The 14,316-nt window shown below is 36.7% G+C and overlaps 1 protein-coding gene across 1 annotated transcript in view; it reads right to left on the bottom strand.

Annotated features, from left to right (window-relative positions):
* LOC104510037 (serine/threonine-protein kinase D1-like) overlaps positions 1-14,316 on the bottom strand; it is a 43,527-nt gene that overhangs the window by 14,566 nt on the left and 14,645 nt on the right. Inside the window, 7 exon segments of the mRNA XM_010152167.1 lie at positions 905-977; positions 2,350-2,402; positions 4,676-4,955; positions 5,885-5,962; positions 6,734-6,857; positions 9,417-9,621; positions 12,730-12,807. Coding sequence (XP_010150469.1) covers positions 905-977; positions 2,350-2,402; positions 4,676-4,955; positions 5,885-5,962; positions 6,734-6,857; positions 9,417-9,621; positions 12,730-12,807 — 891 coding nt within the window.

Raw genomic sequence — 14,316 nt, 5'->3', positions numbered from 1 at the left:
GGTTGTCCCTGCCCAGGGCAGGGGGGTTGGAACTAGATGATCTTTAAGGTCCCTTCCAACCCAAACCATTCTATGATTCTTTCTAATCTTTGACAAGAGAACTTCTCTCATTATCATTTGGCAAAGATGTTTAAATATATAAGAAACACAGAGATATGAGAAAGTCAGCTTTGCATTTCAAAAATACACATGCCAAGTTAATTTTCTGAGATACATATATATTTATATATATATACATTCTTCTTTGTACACTTCAGCCGTATTCTCTGCAATTGGCAGGTTGTAGGCTTAGTCCTTCGACAGTACTTCCAGACTAGCAAATAATGAAATAGGTGATCGACTTTAGGCATGTGAGTGCATATTCCAGGTTTATCAGAGACTTATGGATTCTTCAGTGGGAAATTTGCTGTTAGTTCTCAATTCACACTATCTCAAATAACAGCTGTACTTAAATACACCCCCAAAAACATTGAAAAGAGGAGGAAAAGGAGAAAAAAATATTAATAAGATTTTATAAAAGGAAATAATTCTAACAAACTACTGAAAAACAAAGGAAAAAAGCTCCCAAAACATGCCAAGAAAATAGCAGGATGAAGAAATTACACTTTTTTCCCCCTTCAATTATAGTTCTCAAAAAGAAGTTTCTGCATTTCAGGGTTTTCTTTACTAGAACTTAGAGAGAATATGAAGCTATTAATTTACATTGAGCCATACTGGGTAGAAAACTTCAATTTACAAAAAGACTTTGACAAGAAAAACCAGTTTCATTGTTTAATGAATACTGCTTATATAAAACAACGGGCAGGTAGTTTCTGTAACAAAACATCTGAGTCCAAATACTTTCACCAGTCAAGAAATCTTCTATGTTATGCATAAGTATACAGCCCTTATACAAAGACCTTACCTCCATAGACAATTCCAAACTGTCCTGATCCCAATACCTCATCTGGGAAGATTTGGTATACTGTGCTAATATCCTGTTTGTATAAACATAACACATAATAAGATCTAAGTAAACAGAATTTTATTTCATTTGCTTTTTCTAATGGGAAATAGCACACATTTACTACAGTACATTTCAAAATATATTATCTGCCAAAAACATCCATACAAGTTTTCTTAAAAGCCATGTTAACTGCTATTGCTGTACAAGCTGCTGCATCTTCGATGGGTTTCAGCTGCTGCCATCTTCCAGTCAAATAGTCCCCAGCCCACAACATTACACTTTATCTTTGTGAAATTTGAAGATGAAAGTACACGTGAAAATAAAGGGTATCTTGTTAGCAATGTTCTACCCAGATGGCCTAGGATCCCAGATCTAGGAATTACTGCTGGTTTTTATGAAAAGAGAGAAATGACAAATTTAAATTTTTCTTGAAAATGCTCCTATGTCAGCCACAGAAATGAAAGTGGTTTCTTAGTTTATAGAAAGCTTTGTGAGTATCAACAGTTCTGGGCTTTGGCTGTTTGTGTTTGTCCACCAAGAGGGTTCAAATATTCCATCTGTGCCAGAGAGGGTGTCTCACATCTCACTACTTCTTAGTGCCTAAGCACAGACTAAAACACAAGCTGTCAGTGGATTCATTTGGGAGACTCAAACCTCAAATCTTGGAGCCCAGTTTCATTTTCCCAGTATTTAACCAGCATCAGATACAAAGAAGAGTAAAAGAACACCAAGGAGTTGATAATAAAGACTGTCTTGCTTTTTCATAGGAACCAAATGAATACATCCATCCCTAACATTTTTCCGGCAAATACCAGAGCTACCCCAAAGCTGTACTTGGCTGCAAGCAGTCCTGGCTACTTCCTCTGCCCATGAGACAGAAAATCAGCAGTGTGACTGTTTACCTTGATGGCATGTCTTCTGACTAACAGCCTCAGGTAAAAGAAACCCAGAATTCTTTACACATGTGTAACAACTTTCGTAACTCTTCCTTCAAACAGAGCTTCATCATTGTACAGCAGAAAACATCTGATCTCTCAGTGATGACAGGAAACACTCTATCAAGGCTCGTGATTATCTTTATGAAGTTCAGCTGACAGAAATCCTATCAACTAATAACTTCCACAGCTCACTTTTCCTTTTTGTGATTAACATCCTGCAAGGATACATAGCTGAATACTGGGTTAAGAAAATTACCCATATGTAATTCTTGCATCTCAAGACAAGGTACCATGAAGATGATTTTTCTCAGGAGTTAGCAAAGCTAATTGTTGGTTAATTTCTACCAAGTAAGTGAAAAATGACTGATGGGAACTCCTCTCAAACATTCCTCTTTGCAAAACAGATCAATGAGTTCGCAAGCTTAATCATAGCATGTCTAGCACCACCATCCAGAGAACACTCACCACATTTTCTTGAACTTGGCAGTTTGACACAGAAATACTGATGGATATATCCCCTGGGGAAGAAAGTGAAATATACTTTAGATTACTGTGCTTTTAGCTCAAACATGTAGTAATGGGAAATGACATTTACATTACATCAATATCTACTGACAGCTCTAGAAATTGGACCTATTAAGTCAGGTTGTTCATCTACCAACCAATATAAAATTACATAAGCCCACAAATATGTGACTTGAACAACAGTTTTGCAGTGTATAGTAAAGAACAAAATTATACATATGATTTGTTTATCATCATTCCCATTTTTAAGCTTATTATTTCTTTTTGTGCACTTGATGGGGGGCAGCTTTACACCTCATGCAAATAACAACTGCAACTAGGATAAAGTGGTTTTATTTAGTGGATTTAATAATAATTTTTATTTACAGTGTCATCCACAATGGATTTGATACTATTCCCGCCAACACACATTCAAATCGGTAATGCATACTGTTAAAAATGACACACATTTCAACTGTCTTAAGAGACATTATTAAAACACATAATGGAAAAAAACCCCATGTACTTGTGCTTTAATAGTAGTGCTTTAGTAGTATCAGATCTAACTTCTACAAATTCAGAACTCAGGATGTTACCATAAGCATTTTGAACTGCAAACATATTGAGAGGTTCAATAAAACTTGAGATTATGTCTACTACTAAGCGTATTACACAACGATGTCATTTTGGGGAGGAAGGAATATTTCTTTGGAGCATTTCTGCCTCTGCCTCCTATCTACCTAGAAATTCTTGTTACTGATTTCAGCCTCATCAAAAACAGTGTTCTCTACTATAAAGCCTGCATTACACACTGAAGATGCTCACTACTGCCCATCAGCACCTTTCCTAGTTGCAGTAAATAGCATGAGTAAATTCTGTCACATGTGACATCCCCTTGTCCTTTCCTTAGGAACAGACTGTTTTCTGAATGGAGTATTTCAGTTACATAGAGGTTTTATATCATTGACAATTTGTTTTCAAAGGTATGTACTGCTTTGTCTTTACGTGAAAAAAAGCACAGACAAAGACTTTGAGCAGAAGACAGGAGGTTACTATCACCCTCAGTCCCCACAGGAGTTAGTTCTAAAGCCTTCAGACGATCTTAATTTTGGGACAAAAACCCCAGATACCTACTAACTTGTAGAGAAAATTTTCAAACTTTCCAAGTGAGAAGACAGCTGTCATTCCCAGTCCAGCATTTTAGGTGATTTGTTTAGCTATGCTGGGCTCAAACCAATGGCACTAGGCAACTAGCCTGATTGAAATGACATCTAGAATTTGACACTATTTTATGCGGGAACCCAGCTGAGAAAGCAAAGGAGAGAGCTGATCTAATCTGATATGTGAGCTGTTGTGCCTGGAGATGTAATGCCACAGCCTGTTGTATCACTTGGTATCTGAAGGGCTTGCAGTCTCATTAGCATTTCACACTGCATTAATGGCATCCAGATGTCAAGTGCCAAATCGGGTGTATATTGCAACAAAAGGTCTAATCCAAATTGTGTAGACATATCCAAATTTGCTTTACATTAACTAGGCTAAGTGCAACTAGCAGAGCAACCACAGCAGCACATGCCTAGTAGTGGGGAACTGTTTGCTCTGTGCTACTTTACTATCAGTACCTGGGCTAGACTTAAATGAGTTTCCTGTTTGGTTTGCATAAGCTGTAAGCTCTGCTAGGGAATTACCAAAAAAGATGTAAATTTGAGGCAAAGATACATTCAGTCCTTTTGGTCCTGGGTAACATCCATGCCTTGTTGGGCTTAGAACAGCTGTTCATGTTTGAGCTTGTTTCATCTCAGCAGGGGACAACATTTGTGGCAGTTCTACAGCCAAATGTGATGAAAAGGAAGCATATCATCTATGCTGCAGTAACCTAAAGAGTGAAGAGCTGCGTTTTCAGGTAGCTAGAAACATAAATTACGGTCATGGTGGGGAAAAAAAAATCTACCAATTCCCAACTGGAGGTCAGAAAACTTCATGCCTCTGCACAATGAGGCTATTACTCATGTCAGCAACACAAATGTGGATGAGATGCCTCACAAATACAACAACTATTTGCTCGCTAGTAAGTCGGCATCTTGTATATTGATATAGCTGTACTAGTCTAAACTGGAAACACATGGATGAGAAATTGTGGTGTTTAAAATAATACGCAGACAGGTGATAAGTCATGACAGAATAGCCTTTAACAGCTGTGCAATACTTCTTTTCAACATGTGCAGAAGATTGAGCAATGTCATTTGTGATATGACTCATCTGAAATGGAGGAAATGAATAGACTTACTGTGTAGGCTGGGTCCCAATCCAGTTGATGCCCCTTTAGGGATGACAGGCATCAGGGCATGCTGTATTGCCATCTCCCACATTCGTGCCACATCAATGCCAATACCACTGGTGATAACGCTGTTATTCAGTGGAACACTTGAGAGGTTTTCTATGTTTTCTCCAACATAATAGACTATATTTGCTGTACTTATTTCAAAACAGTGAGGATTGGCTCCTTGAGGCAGTGAAGTGAAAGTTTTTGCAGGTTCCAGAGACAAAATTTCAGACAACGGGATTTCCTAAAATGAAAAAATGTTTTATTTTATGTTTAAAGATTAATCAGCATACAAAACTAAAGCATGAACTTTATTTAACTAATTCATGGTATTAGCTATTGCTTTTAACCACATGCTTCTTGTGCAAACAAAAAGGCTCTTGTAACCTGAAACACCATGACACAAAGGCCTGTTGATGGTAAAACACTAAATGTTTCTTTCCAGGACCAAGTAGAACTGTACTTATTTAATTAAACTTACGAAAGAGAGCAGTGAGGTGTCATCAGAAAAGAGAAGTACTATCAACAGAAATCCACTAGAAAATTAAATCCTGTTGACTCCTTATTTTAAAAAAATGTATTTCCAATAAATTATTTACAGAATAAATCTATTCAACATTAAGTTTCCAAATCCATCTTTCACACAGACATAAACTTGATTGTCACATTTCACTGACATATTTCCCTGAGAGGAAGCCATGGGAAAAAACCAAACTTCTGTTACTAAAACTTACTGCAGTAATACCTAAGGAGTTTAACTGCCTCAGATGAAAGGATATGAACATTAAAAAAATCTTTTACAATCAAAATCACAACATAATGTCCAGCGGACAGAATTAAACCAATATATATGATACCTAATTGTTTGGAAAGAATTTGTATTGTGAGTGACAGACGGTCAGATGAGTTTTGTGCCAGAATTTGTCACTGGTACTTAAATGCCCCTGTATAAAAACCTTCTATTTCCACAACATGTATTTTACAGGTCCTTGTTAGCTGATACCTTTCTAATCTAATTTGTTTGTGAAAGCAAAACACATATATGCAGCTTAAATGATGAAAAAACAGATCAGAAGTTATACTACTAGTGTACTTTTAGTAAATATCTATTAATCCAGCAATTCAGTCACTATATTCTGCTGGTAAAAAAAGAGATTGAAAAATATTCCTTACTTTGTAATATTTGCTTCCAGTATCATTTTGAAAAAGTGTAATGCATTTGCTGTCCAGCCTCCAGTAGTGTCTTTTCCTCTGCAATGAAAAACAAGGGAAAAATCTTTCTAGCATTTTCCAAGTAAAATTAACGAAATGTTCATTTCTCAAAAGCGTCACTTCCAAAATGTTCCACTTAAGTTTGGAGAGATGAATTGGGAACGATGAATTTTCATTTGCTAGACAAGATCTTTATGAAGACTAAGTTTAGGATTTACAGGACCATCCTCTGTTGTTTCAGCAATAGCCTAGCTCTGTTCAAATAATTCAAGTTTTAAAAATTTAAAATATCGCCTTGATGTCTGCTTTACCTTTAGCACAATTTGCTACAGATGTGCTGCCAAAACAAACTTTTTTACCCCAGCTCACTTTAGAAGGCCACATAGTGAAGACTTTATTCCTGTTTTAGCAGGTCAGAATGAAAATAACTTTTTTCTGTGCTAAATCTATTTTAAAAAAATCTCAATTCACAAAGCACAAAGATATCTAGGAGACTGCAACTAGAAGGAAAAACTACTTTCCAGGACCCCATATGTGCTAATATTATTTATTACTGCCTTCAGAATGTCTTCACATTTGGCTGCCTATAATAATGCAGCTGACACACCCAGGTATTTTTTGTTTCAACTCTCTCCTGTTTCTTACACATAGTGCCAGTCCTCAGTTATGAGAAGAGTCAGGACTTTAGGAATCACAAATACCGTAAAAAATTCCTCACAAGTGACTGTAAATTTTCAAAGCAGTTAGGATTTGATTCTGTACTATCATATAGTACGTACAGTAAGACAGGTCTTCCTTTACATTTCTTACCAGTGTGTCCTTGCTTGTATAGTGAACCATCCAACCCTCCTTCATTACTGTGCTGCTTCTCCTTTTTGTGTGCTTCACAGACTGTACCACTCTCATTAATGGAATATTGTTGCTGGTTGAAGGGCTTAAGAATAAATCAATAAAGGCTTTTAAAAATAAGGTAAATATGGATAAAAAGAAAAAAAAGTCTTTCAAATCAGAGTATGTATCTCTACATCTATCAGATATCCACATTTATATTTATTGTCACTATCAGACTGGACTAGACCCTGTATTTTTTTTGTCATTCTGTGCATTTTGAGATTATAGAGAAAAAAATTGTAATGCTAACCACAGGAATGTCAGAGACCTTCTGAAGGTTTACACACACACGCACACACAAACACATGCACACACACACGCACTCCTTCTTTCTCCCCAGAATATTCCTGATTGTGAGCTAAGAAGATGGGCAAATGATTAGGGGCCTCAACTAGGGTGTGGGAACCACAGCCTGTGCTATGCATGATTCAGACCAGTACTTGATCTTGAATCTCTCATAACCTAAGTAAACACTGTTCATCAGATTACTGTCCTGTGATCTTTCTTGTGTTCAAACACACAGTGGAGTTATGATGGTTTACAGAGTAGAAAATGTGCAGGCTGACCAGCTGTGTGTACCCTGACAGGGCATGGTAAAGAATCTGCTGGAACCCCTCAGAGAAAGAAGTTTGAGCTAATAAGCTTTTACCCTCAAAGACCTGAGACAACATCCCATTGCCTTGCACTCTGGGGTATGTATATGCGCTGAAACTTTCCACGACTCGGCTGAGACACAGTAAGACAGGAAGGCATGGGAACTTGACAGTATGCCTGACAGCACCATCAGATAAAATCTGGAATATCTAGTTGGAGAGGCTTAAGAAGCCAAGCCCATCGTCCTGCTTTCCTTGCTGTTGGACTTAACCATTCCTAGAGCAGATTCTGCATAATGAAATACAGATTCATAATCTACTTAATCCTAAATCTGAATGCTTAGTGATTTCTGGCAGAACTTTAAATGGAAATGTTGTATGGTACCAGAAAAGACAGCACAGAGAGCTCATGCATTCTACCCTGCTGGCAAGGCTATTGGTGCAACAACTCCAACAAAAAGGGGTAGATACCACCCAGGAAAAGAATAATATCTTAAATTCCCACAGTTTTTCTCACTGTGGATGTCTGCAGATGGTCCTGCTTCACTGTAAGGCATACTGGAAATAAAACATTCTGTGAACTGGCAGTTTCTAATCAAAATGCAAAACGTGTGCTGTCTTAAAGTTTCATTAAGACTCTAATGTACAATTAAGGTCTCTTTTTTGTCTAAAAATGATAAAGTGAGCTGCAGTCCCTATATGACTTTTCTTGTCAGTACTTTTTTATTTGCATTTAATACATCACTTAAAAATAATCCATGGACACATAGACTACCATTGCAAATGTATTATTACATACATTACAAAGGTATTACTGGAAATAGAGGGATGCCCCTCAACTAATTAAAACATGTGTCTTGGTTATCAATGTTTTTATTAGTTATAATTGGGTATTTCTCTTTTGAAAACCTGCAATGCTCTAAGTTGGGACATTCAGAATGTTACATGACACTGATTTTGTGATATAAACAGAGTCTTATATTCCAGTGATACAAGGTGCCTATATATAGTGCCTATGCAGATGAGTATCACAGTAGGAAAAACAGTTTACTGCTACAGGAGGTAAAACTGCATATTGTTGAAATGTATTGCTTTCTACAAGTGCAAAAGGTTTATGTTTGTAACATAGAAGTAAGGAGAACGTGTTATTGAAAAAGACTCCTAGTAAGCAAAATAAAAGAGAAACCTGGGACTTGTGAAAGAAAAATATTCTGTATTTCTGCAAGATACAGATCCCTTGCATCAAGGAAATTACACTGGAAAGGACCTTAACTCATTTTAGGTTCTGTGACAGTGAATTATCCCTACATTTTTCCTTACTAGTCTCTAGAGGTCCCATATCTGAATAATGCTTTCTACTCTTCAGACATTTCTAAGGTAATTTGCACAACTCAATTCCTATTTTCCTTCCTGATTAGTCATTTCAAACCACTAATCTATTTTGTAACTTGCTTGAAACTATTACAAGTCTGTTAAACTTTCCTTCTTTCTAAAGATATCTAAAACTGAAAACAACTTATCTAGAGCTGATTATACCACAGACACTTACAGGATTTCTTTTGTGGTTTGTGTGGTGTTTTTTGTTTGTTTGTTTGTTTTCTTTTTAAATTAGATGACCAGGCATTGTCCTTCTAGTCAGGTGCTTGGGAAAATGAATTAAAAAAAAAATTCTCTATTGCTCATGCACAATTAAAGTTTTTTATCAAAATTAAATTTTTATCAAATTAAAGTTTTTTTAAAGTGATTTTTTTAAGAAAGAGTAGACGTGCAACAAAAACTGAATCAGTTTTCAGTTGCTATTTCAACTGGACAATAATTTTAAAGCTTCTATTAAATTCCTAACACAAATACTCAGTGAAGCAATATTCTCAATGCAATTTCAGAAACACCATCACTAGCTCTCTCCGTTCTCAAGGAGCGAGAACAGAGCCCATCTAGATTCCCCCTTGAGCCCTAGACATGATACAAATAAAACCAAAAGAAGATGAAAGGTACAGTCCCAAGCTCACCTGATCATCCTGTTAGACTCATCATGATCTGGATCAGCGTCATGCATTTCTCCACTGTCACTATGGCATCCTGTCATTGACATCTCAGAATCATGAGCTATCGATTCTTCCATGTCATCTATAAAACCACTGTTTCTTTCACTGTCATTTTCGTCACTCCCTTCTTCCATGACCACGTCAGACTCAGCCCCAGGACTAAGGAGATCTGGAATATAATTTCTGATGTTACTATCAGAAAACATACAATGCTCCAATCGCAACATCCTGGCATATTTTGAGCTTCAGGAACACTCAGGTTCTCTTTGGGCCTATCTACTCAGTGCGTACTGGTGAAGTGTGGTCTGTAACCAGCCACTGAGAAAACCTCTACAAGAATCGTAAATGCATCAAACCAAAATACCTTCAGAAATATAACTTTCTATTAAAAAATGCTGAAGTCAAGACCGAATTTCTTGTCTATGGACCTCTATCAAACGTTCTATAATCACAAGTTTTATTTCTAAGATCTGGCATATTTTCTATACAGCTTGAATGTTGTGTACTGGCTTGATGACTGTTGGTAGGCTACAGCTGCAGACTGATGCTAGAAGAGCAGTTATTTCAAACCTATGAATTTTGTAATATGATGATGACATGACGATGAACTATTGAAATAACTCTCAAGACAATTACTTATAATGTGAACTACATTTTAGGGGAAAAAAGCTATTTCCTTCGCACCAGTGTTCTCTGTGAAGGCTGAACAAATGGATTGGCACAGCAATCCGTACTAATGACATAACACTCCCTGGTTTTAGAAAAGAAATATTAAATAAATATAAAAAAGTTCCAATGTGAGACAGCATAGAAAAAAATAGCATTAGTATTAGCATTAGTATTAATTAGTATTAATAGCATCTTTCAGCTTTCATTGAAATTATGTTAAACCTTCCAATTTCACTGGATATGCCTAAGCAAGATCAAAGTAAGAATTTACTTTTTATATTATTGCTGCTTGTGAGTGGATTTATCTGGAAGACAGAAAGGAAGAGAAAACTTTAAACATATTTACCTAAGGACTTTGCAAAAACAAAAGCCAAAACCAACCCAAAATTTAAAAAAACCCCAACCAACCAAACAAAAAAACAACAAAAAACCCATCAAAAATTGGAAGTGCACAGCTGAAAGGTTTGTTTCCACATTCAGTAGCTTTAAAATGTTTGGATATAAGTTACTGATGTGTGCTTAAGAGACATATTATACTTCATCTCTAGCAGAAACAGTCATCCAGTCATGAATGACACCTTACACTTCGAGGCTCTCCCTTCGCTATTCCTACAACACGTTTTTAATCTTTACTTTTAATAAACCCATAATCAGTTAAAAATAACCTCCCACATTCAGTGTTTAGTGTGTTTATTAATGAGACCATACTTGGAATTTCATTGCTTCAGCTCTTCTTTCCCTTACTATTTTGGGCAAGATGTATCACACAGCAGATGGACAGAGTGGCAGATACTGTATTTATTTATTAAGTTTGAAAATTATGTGGAACAAGTTACTATAAAAATAGAAATTAAATACCAGGATGAAATTGCCTTTCCTCCAGACTCTACATCAGTCATTTAGGACACACAATTAAGTATTCTACTGTGATGCTATGGATACCATATCATGGATATTATTTAGCAGGGAAAAGCCAAATTCTTCAAGGAGTTTCAAGGAGTACGCTTGGAGTAATCTTGGAGTATATGTTCTCACTCCAAGTGGCTTTGCACAAGCTTTCCTTCCTCAGCTCTTCCTCAAACCATCAATTCCCATCAGACCAGCATCAGATTCACATGTAGGAGGCAAGTCAACAAAAGTAGTGTGTTCCTTGTGGGGCAAAGGCACATAGAGGGCACAGAGTAAAAATGTAAATTTTGGTCATTTAGTCCAGAAACAAAGCTTGCCTTTCTGTCTTCTCTTAGCACTTTTGATCAATCCTGTTTTGCACTCCTCTGTAAAACTGCACCTATGCCAGAAAAAATTTATCATTTATAAACAGATGTAGTTACTTTCTCTGATGGTAAATCTCAGGGAAAACCCTATACTGTTATCAATGACAACATATCATGACATATCTTTAGCTCTTGGATTTGAAAAAAATCAAGCCATAAACTTCCATCAGCATCATTACTTGCATTCCTGAAGAAATGGTTATGTTATGGGATGGTTAACGGTTAAGTGAGCTACAAATGATGTAACGATTTTTGAACAGTAAGAATAATAGTGACTGTAAGTCCACTGTGAGGTGCATTGGAGAGTAACATGCAATAGGAGTGCAACATCAACCTTCCACAAAATCATGCACCTTATCACATTTTAAGTGGCATACTCAGTGTCTGAAATATTTCTGCCTACATTAATTGCCATTAAACAGAAAAACTTTGTAGTAATACATGAGAAATACTAAAAAAAAATATTAGTTAACATTCCTAATTTTGGAAATCCTTGATATCTCTTCAATAAAGTAGATCACCGATTTAAAGTTTGAAAAAGGATACCTAATAAGGTATTAACCTCAGAGGCAGTTTAGGCTGACAACTTAACATGGTGATATGCATTAGAAATGGAACACTTTACCACACTTCTCATTCCTTTATCACATAGAAAAGTGACATTTTCAAGGCAATCAACAACTCATCTACAACCACCCATTTTTTTTTCTCTAGTACCGTCTGTCAAGCCTACCCATACATTCCTATATTTGACACAAAACCGACAGCACATGCACAGGAAAATCGGCAGATATCCAAGCCTTTATTTCTGGCAACTGATACGATTAGTTTTACACCAGCAGTAAGTGGTGGAATTTTTTCCTGGAGCGCCTTCACAGTTCTTCCAGGTATACTCTTCCTTCTCAGGAAGATTGTCCTAAAACACACACTTTTTTTTTTTCCAGATTAAAAAAGCAATTTTGTGCTTGTACCTGACAGGTGAATGCCAACTTCTCATGTATGTAAGCTTTTTGCTTTACCCTGGCATCTGCATTCAACACGTCATGATCTCCAGGCCACTTTGCTGCTGACACCACCTCTGTGGCACAGCTGAGCCCATGTGTCTGTGCCACCAATTCGGAAGACACACGCTCTGATCTGATGGTGTATGAGCCACTTGTAGGGTTCCTTCAATGTACATTGTCAATGTACTTCATCTTCAACATACAACAATTTTGCGTAGGAAAGGCCACTCCCAAGCAATGGAAAAATATGTCTTTCTACACATCACAGTTTTACATTTCTTTTATTTAACTGGTGGTTTAAACAATGACAGAAACATTGAGGCAACTTACCTCCATTAATGGCAACTTCCCCCAGGCAGTTATTTGGCACTTTAGGAGCACAGCGTTTATGACAGTTGAACCTACAGTCTGTTAAGAAAAAAAGGGATACAGTAAAATTGTTTCTTTTTCTGTGATGCAATTCTATTTTTGCTTCTATCCAGCCTGTAAGTGTTGAGCCCTATCATTTCACTAGTACAAAGTTAACATCCACAGAGAGTGTTCCTTAGCCTGGCTGCACACCACCGGCCAGTGGAAGGGACAGGATGAGGATGCCAGAAGCGCTATTCCCTCATGGGGCAGGAAAGCTTTACAGAGGGCAGCTGGCTGGAGGCACTAGTTGCAGCCGAAGTGCATGTTCATTTCATTCAGGGCAACGATTGGGAGACCCGTGTGGTTGACTGCAAAGCCAGAGATGCTTTTCCAGTGAAAGAAGCAGATTAAGCTGCAGTATATCCACTGCTGATTAAATGACTGACTACAAATCAAATGCTGAAGACTGAAAACTGAAACAGCAGAACCCAAGCCAACAACTCTAAGTGAGAAAATATTTGTTCTCTGCACCGCAAAGCAACTTCTACACAACTTTCAGTGGAAGATTTCTACACCTCCTTCCTTATTTTCTAGATTTTTAAAAATTTCACTCTACCTTTACTTTTTCTCCTATCTTTAAGCAGCACTTAGATATGATCTTAATTGTTTTATTTGGATTATGGAACACATTTTACATAAACTAAGAGCTGTAACTTACAAACACACCTGTAAAAGCAAACAGTCAGGAAGGAAGAAATATATTAAGAATGTCTATATCCTTGTAATTATTTAACCTGATTGATCCAAAATCCAACTGATGTACAGCAGTGCCAAACTGCAGGTAAATATTTAAAAAAAAATATTAAAAATATCAGGTTAATATTTTCTTATTTCGCTGGGATTCAAAATTAACTGAAACAGGCGATACCTTCATAGAGATTTTGCTTAAGTTAAAATCACACCAGAACCATATCTTAAGTTAAATGAATGCCACTTTAAATTTTTGCAGGGTGTTAGTTCAAAGAAGGAACACAAAGGATGCTGATTAATTCTATGATAGTTATTGTTTATTTTCACAGAATAAAGGTGATTTTAAGGACCTGTTAGCCAACATTATCTAACATCACAGCATGGACAATGCTTTATATTTATGAGTACTCTAGTTGGCTAAGGTTAGCCAGTAATGCAGGCTACGATCCAAAGCGTTTGACTCATTTTGGCATCTGCTAAGATTCAACACCATGAGACTTAAGAACACATTAGTCACATTTAAAAAAATATGGTTTTAAATTCTCATATAAGCTCATCTTATTTTATTTCCATTACAACTCCCCCAAAACCCTGACAGCTGGGACTTGGACACATGCTTCAATTCAGGCATAAGAGTTTGTAGATCAAAAACAATGAAGATAAGAATACGTTCCTTTATGTTAAATATTCTGGCTGTAACTGGCTGTGAGGGCACGCTCACCTAGTGCCAAATACAAGATAATTTACACCTGAATGAAAAAACATGTGAGTTACTGCAGATATACCACAAGGTAAATATGAACAGCCATGCTGCCA

Source organism: Eurypyga helias, unplaced genomic scaffold (assembly GCF_000690775.1).
Source record: "Eurypyga helias isolate BGI_N326 unplaced genomic scaffold, ASM69077v1 scaffold1835, whole genome shotgun sequence".
NCBI lineage: Eukaryota > Metazoa > Chordata > Aves > Eurypygiformes > Eurypygidae > Eurypyga > Eurypyga helias.
This window is presented reverse-complemented; position numbering and strand designations above follow the sequence as displayed.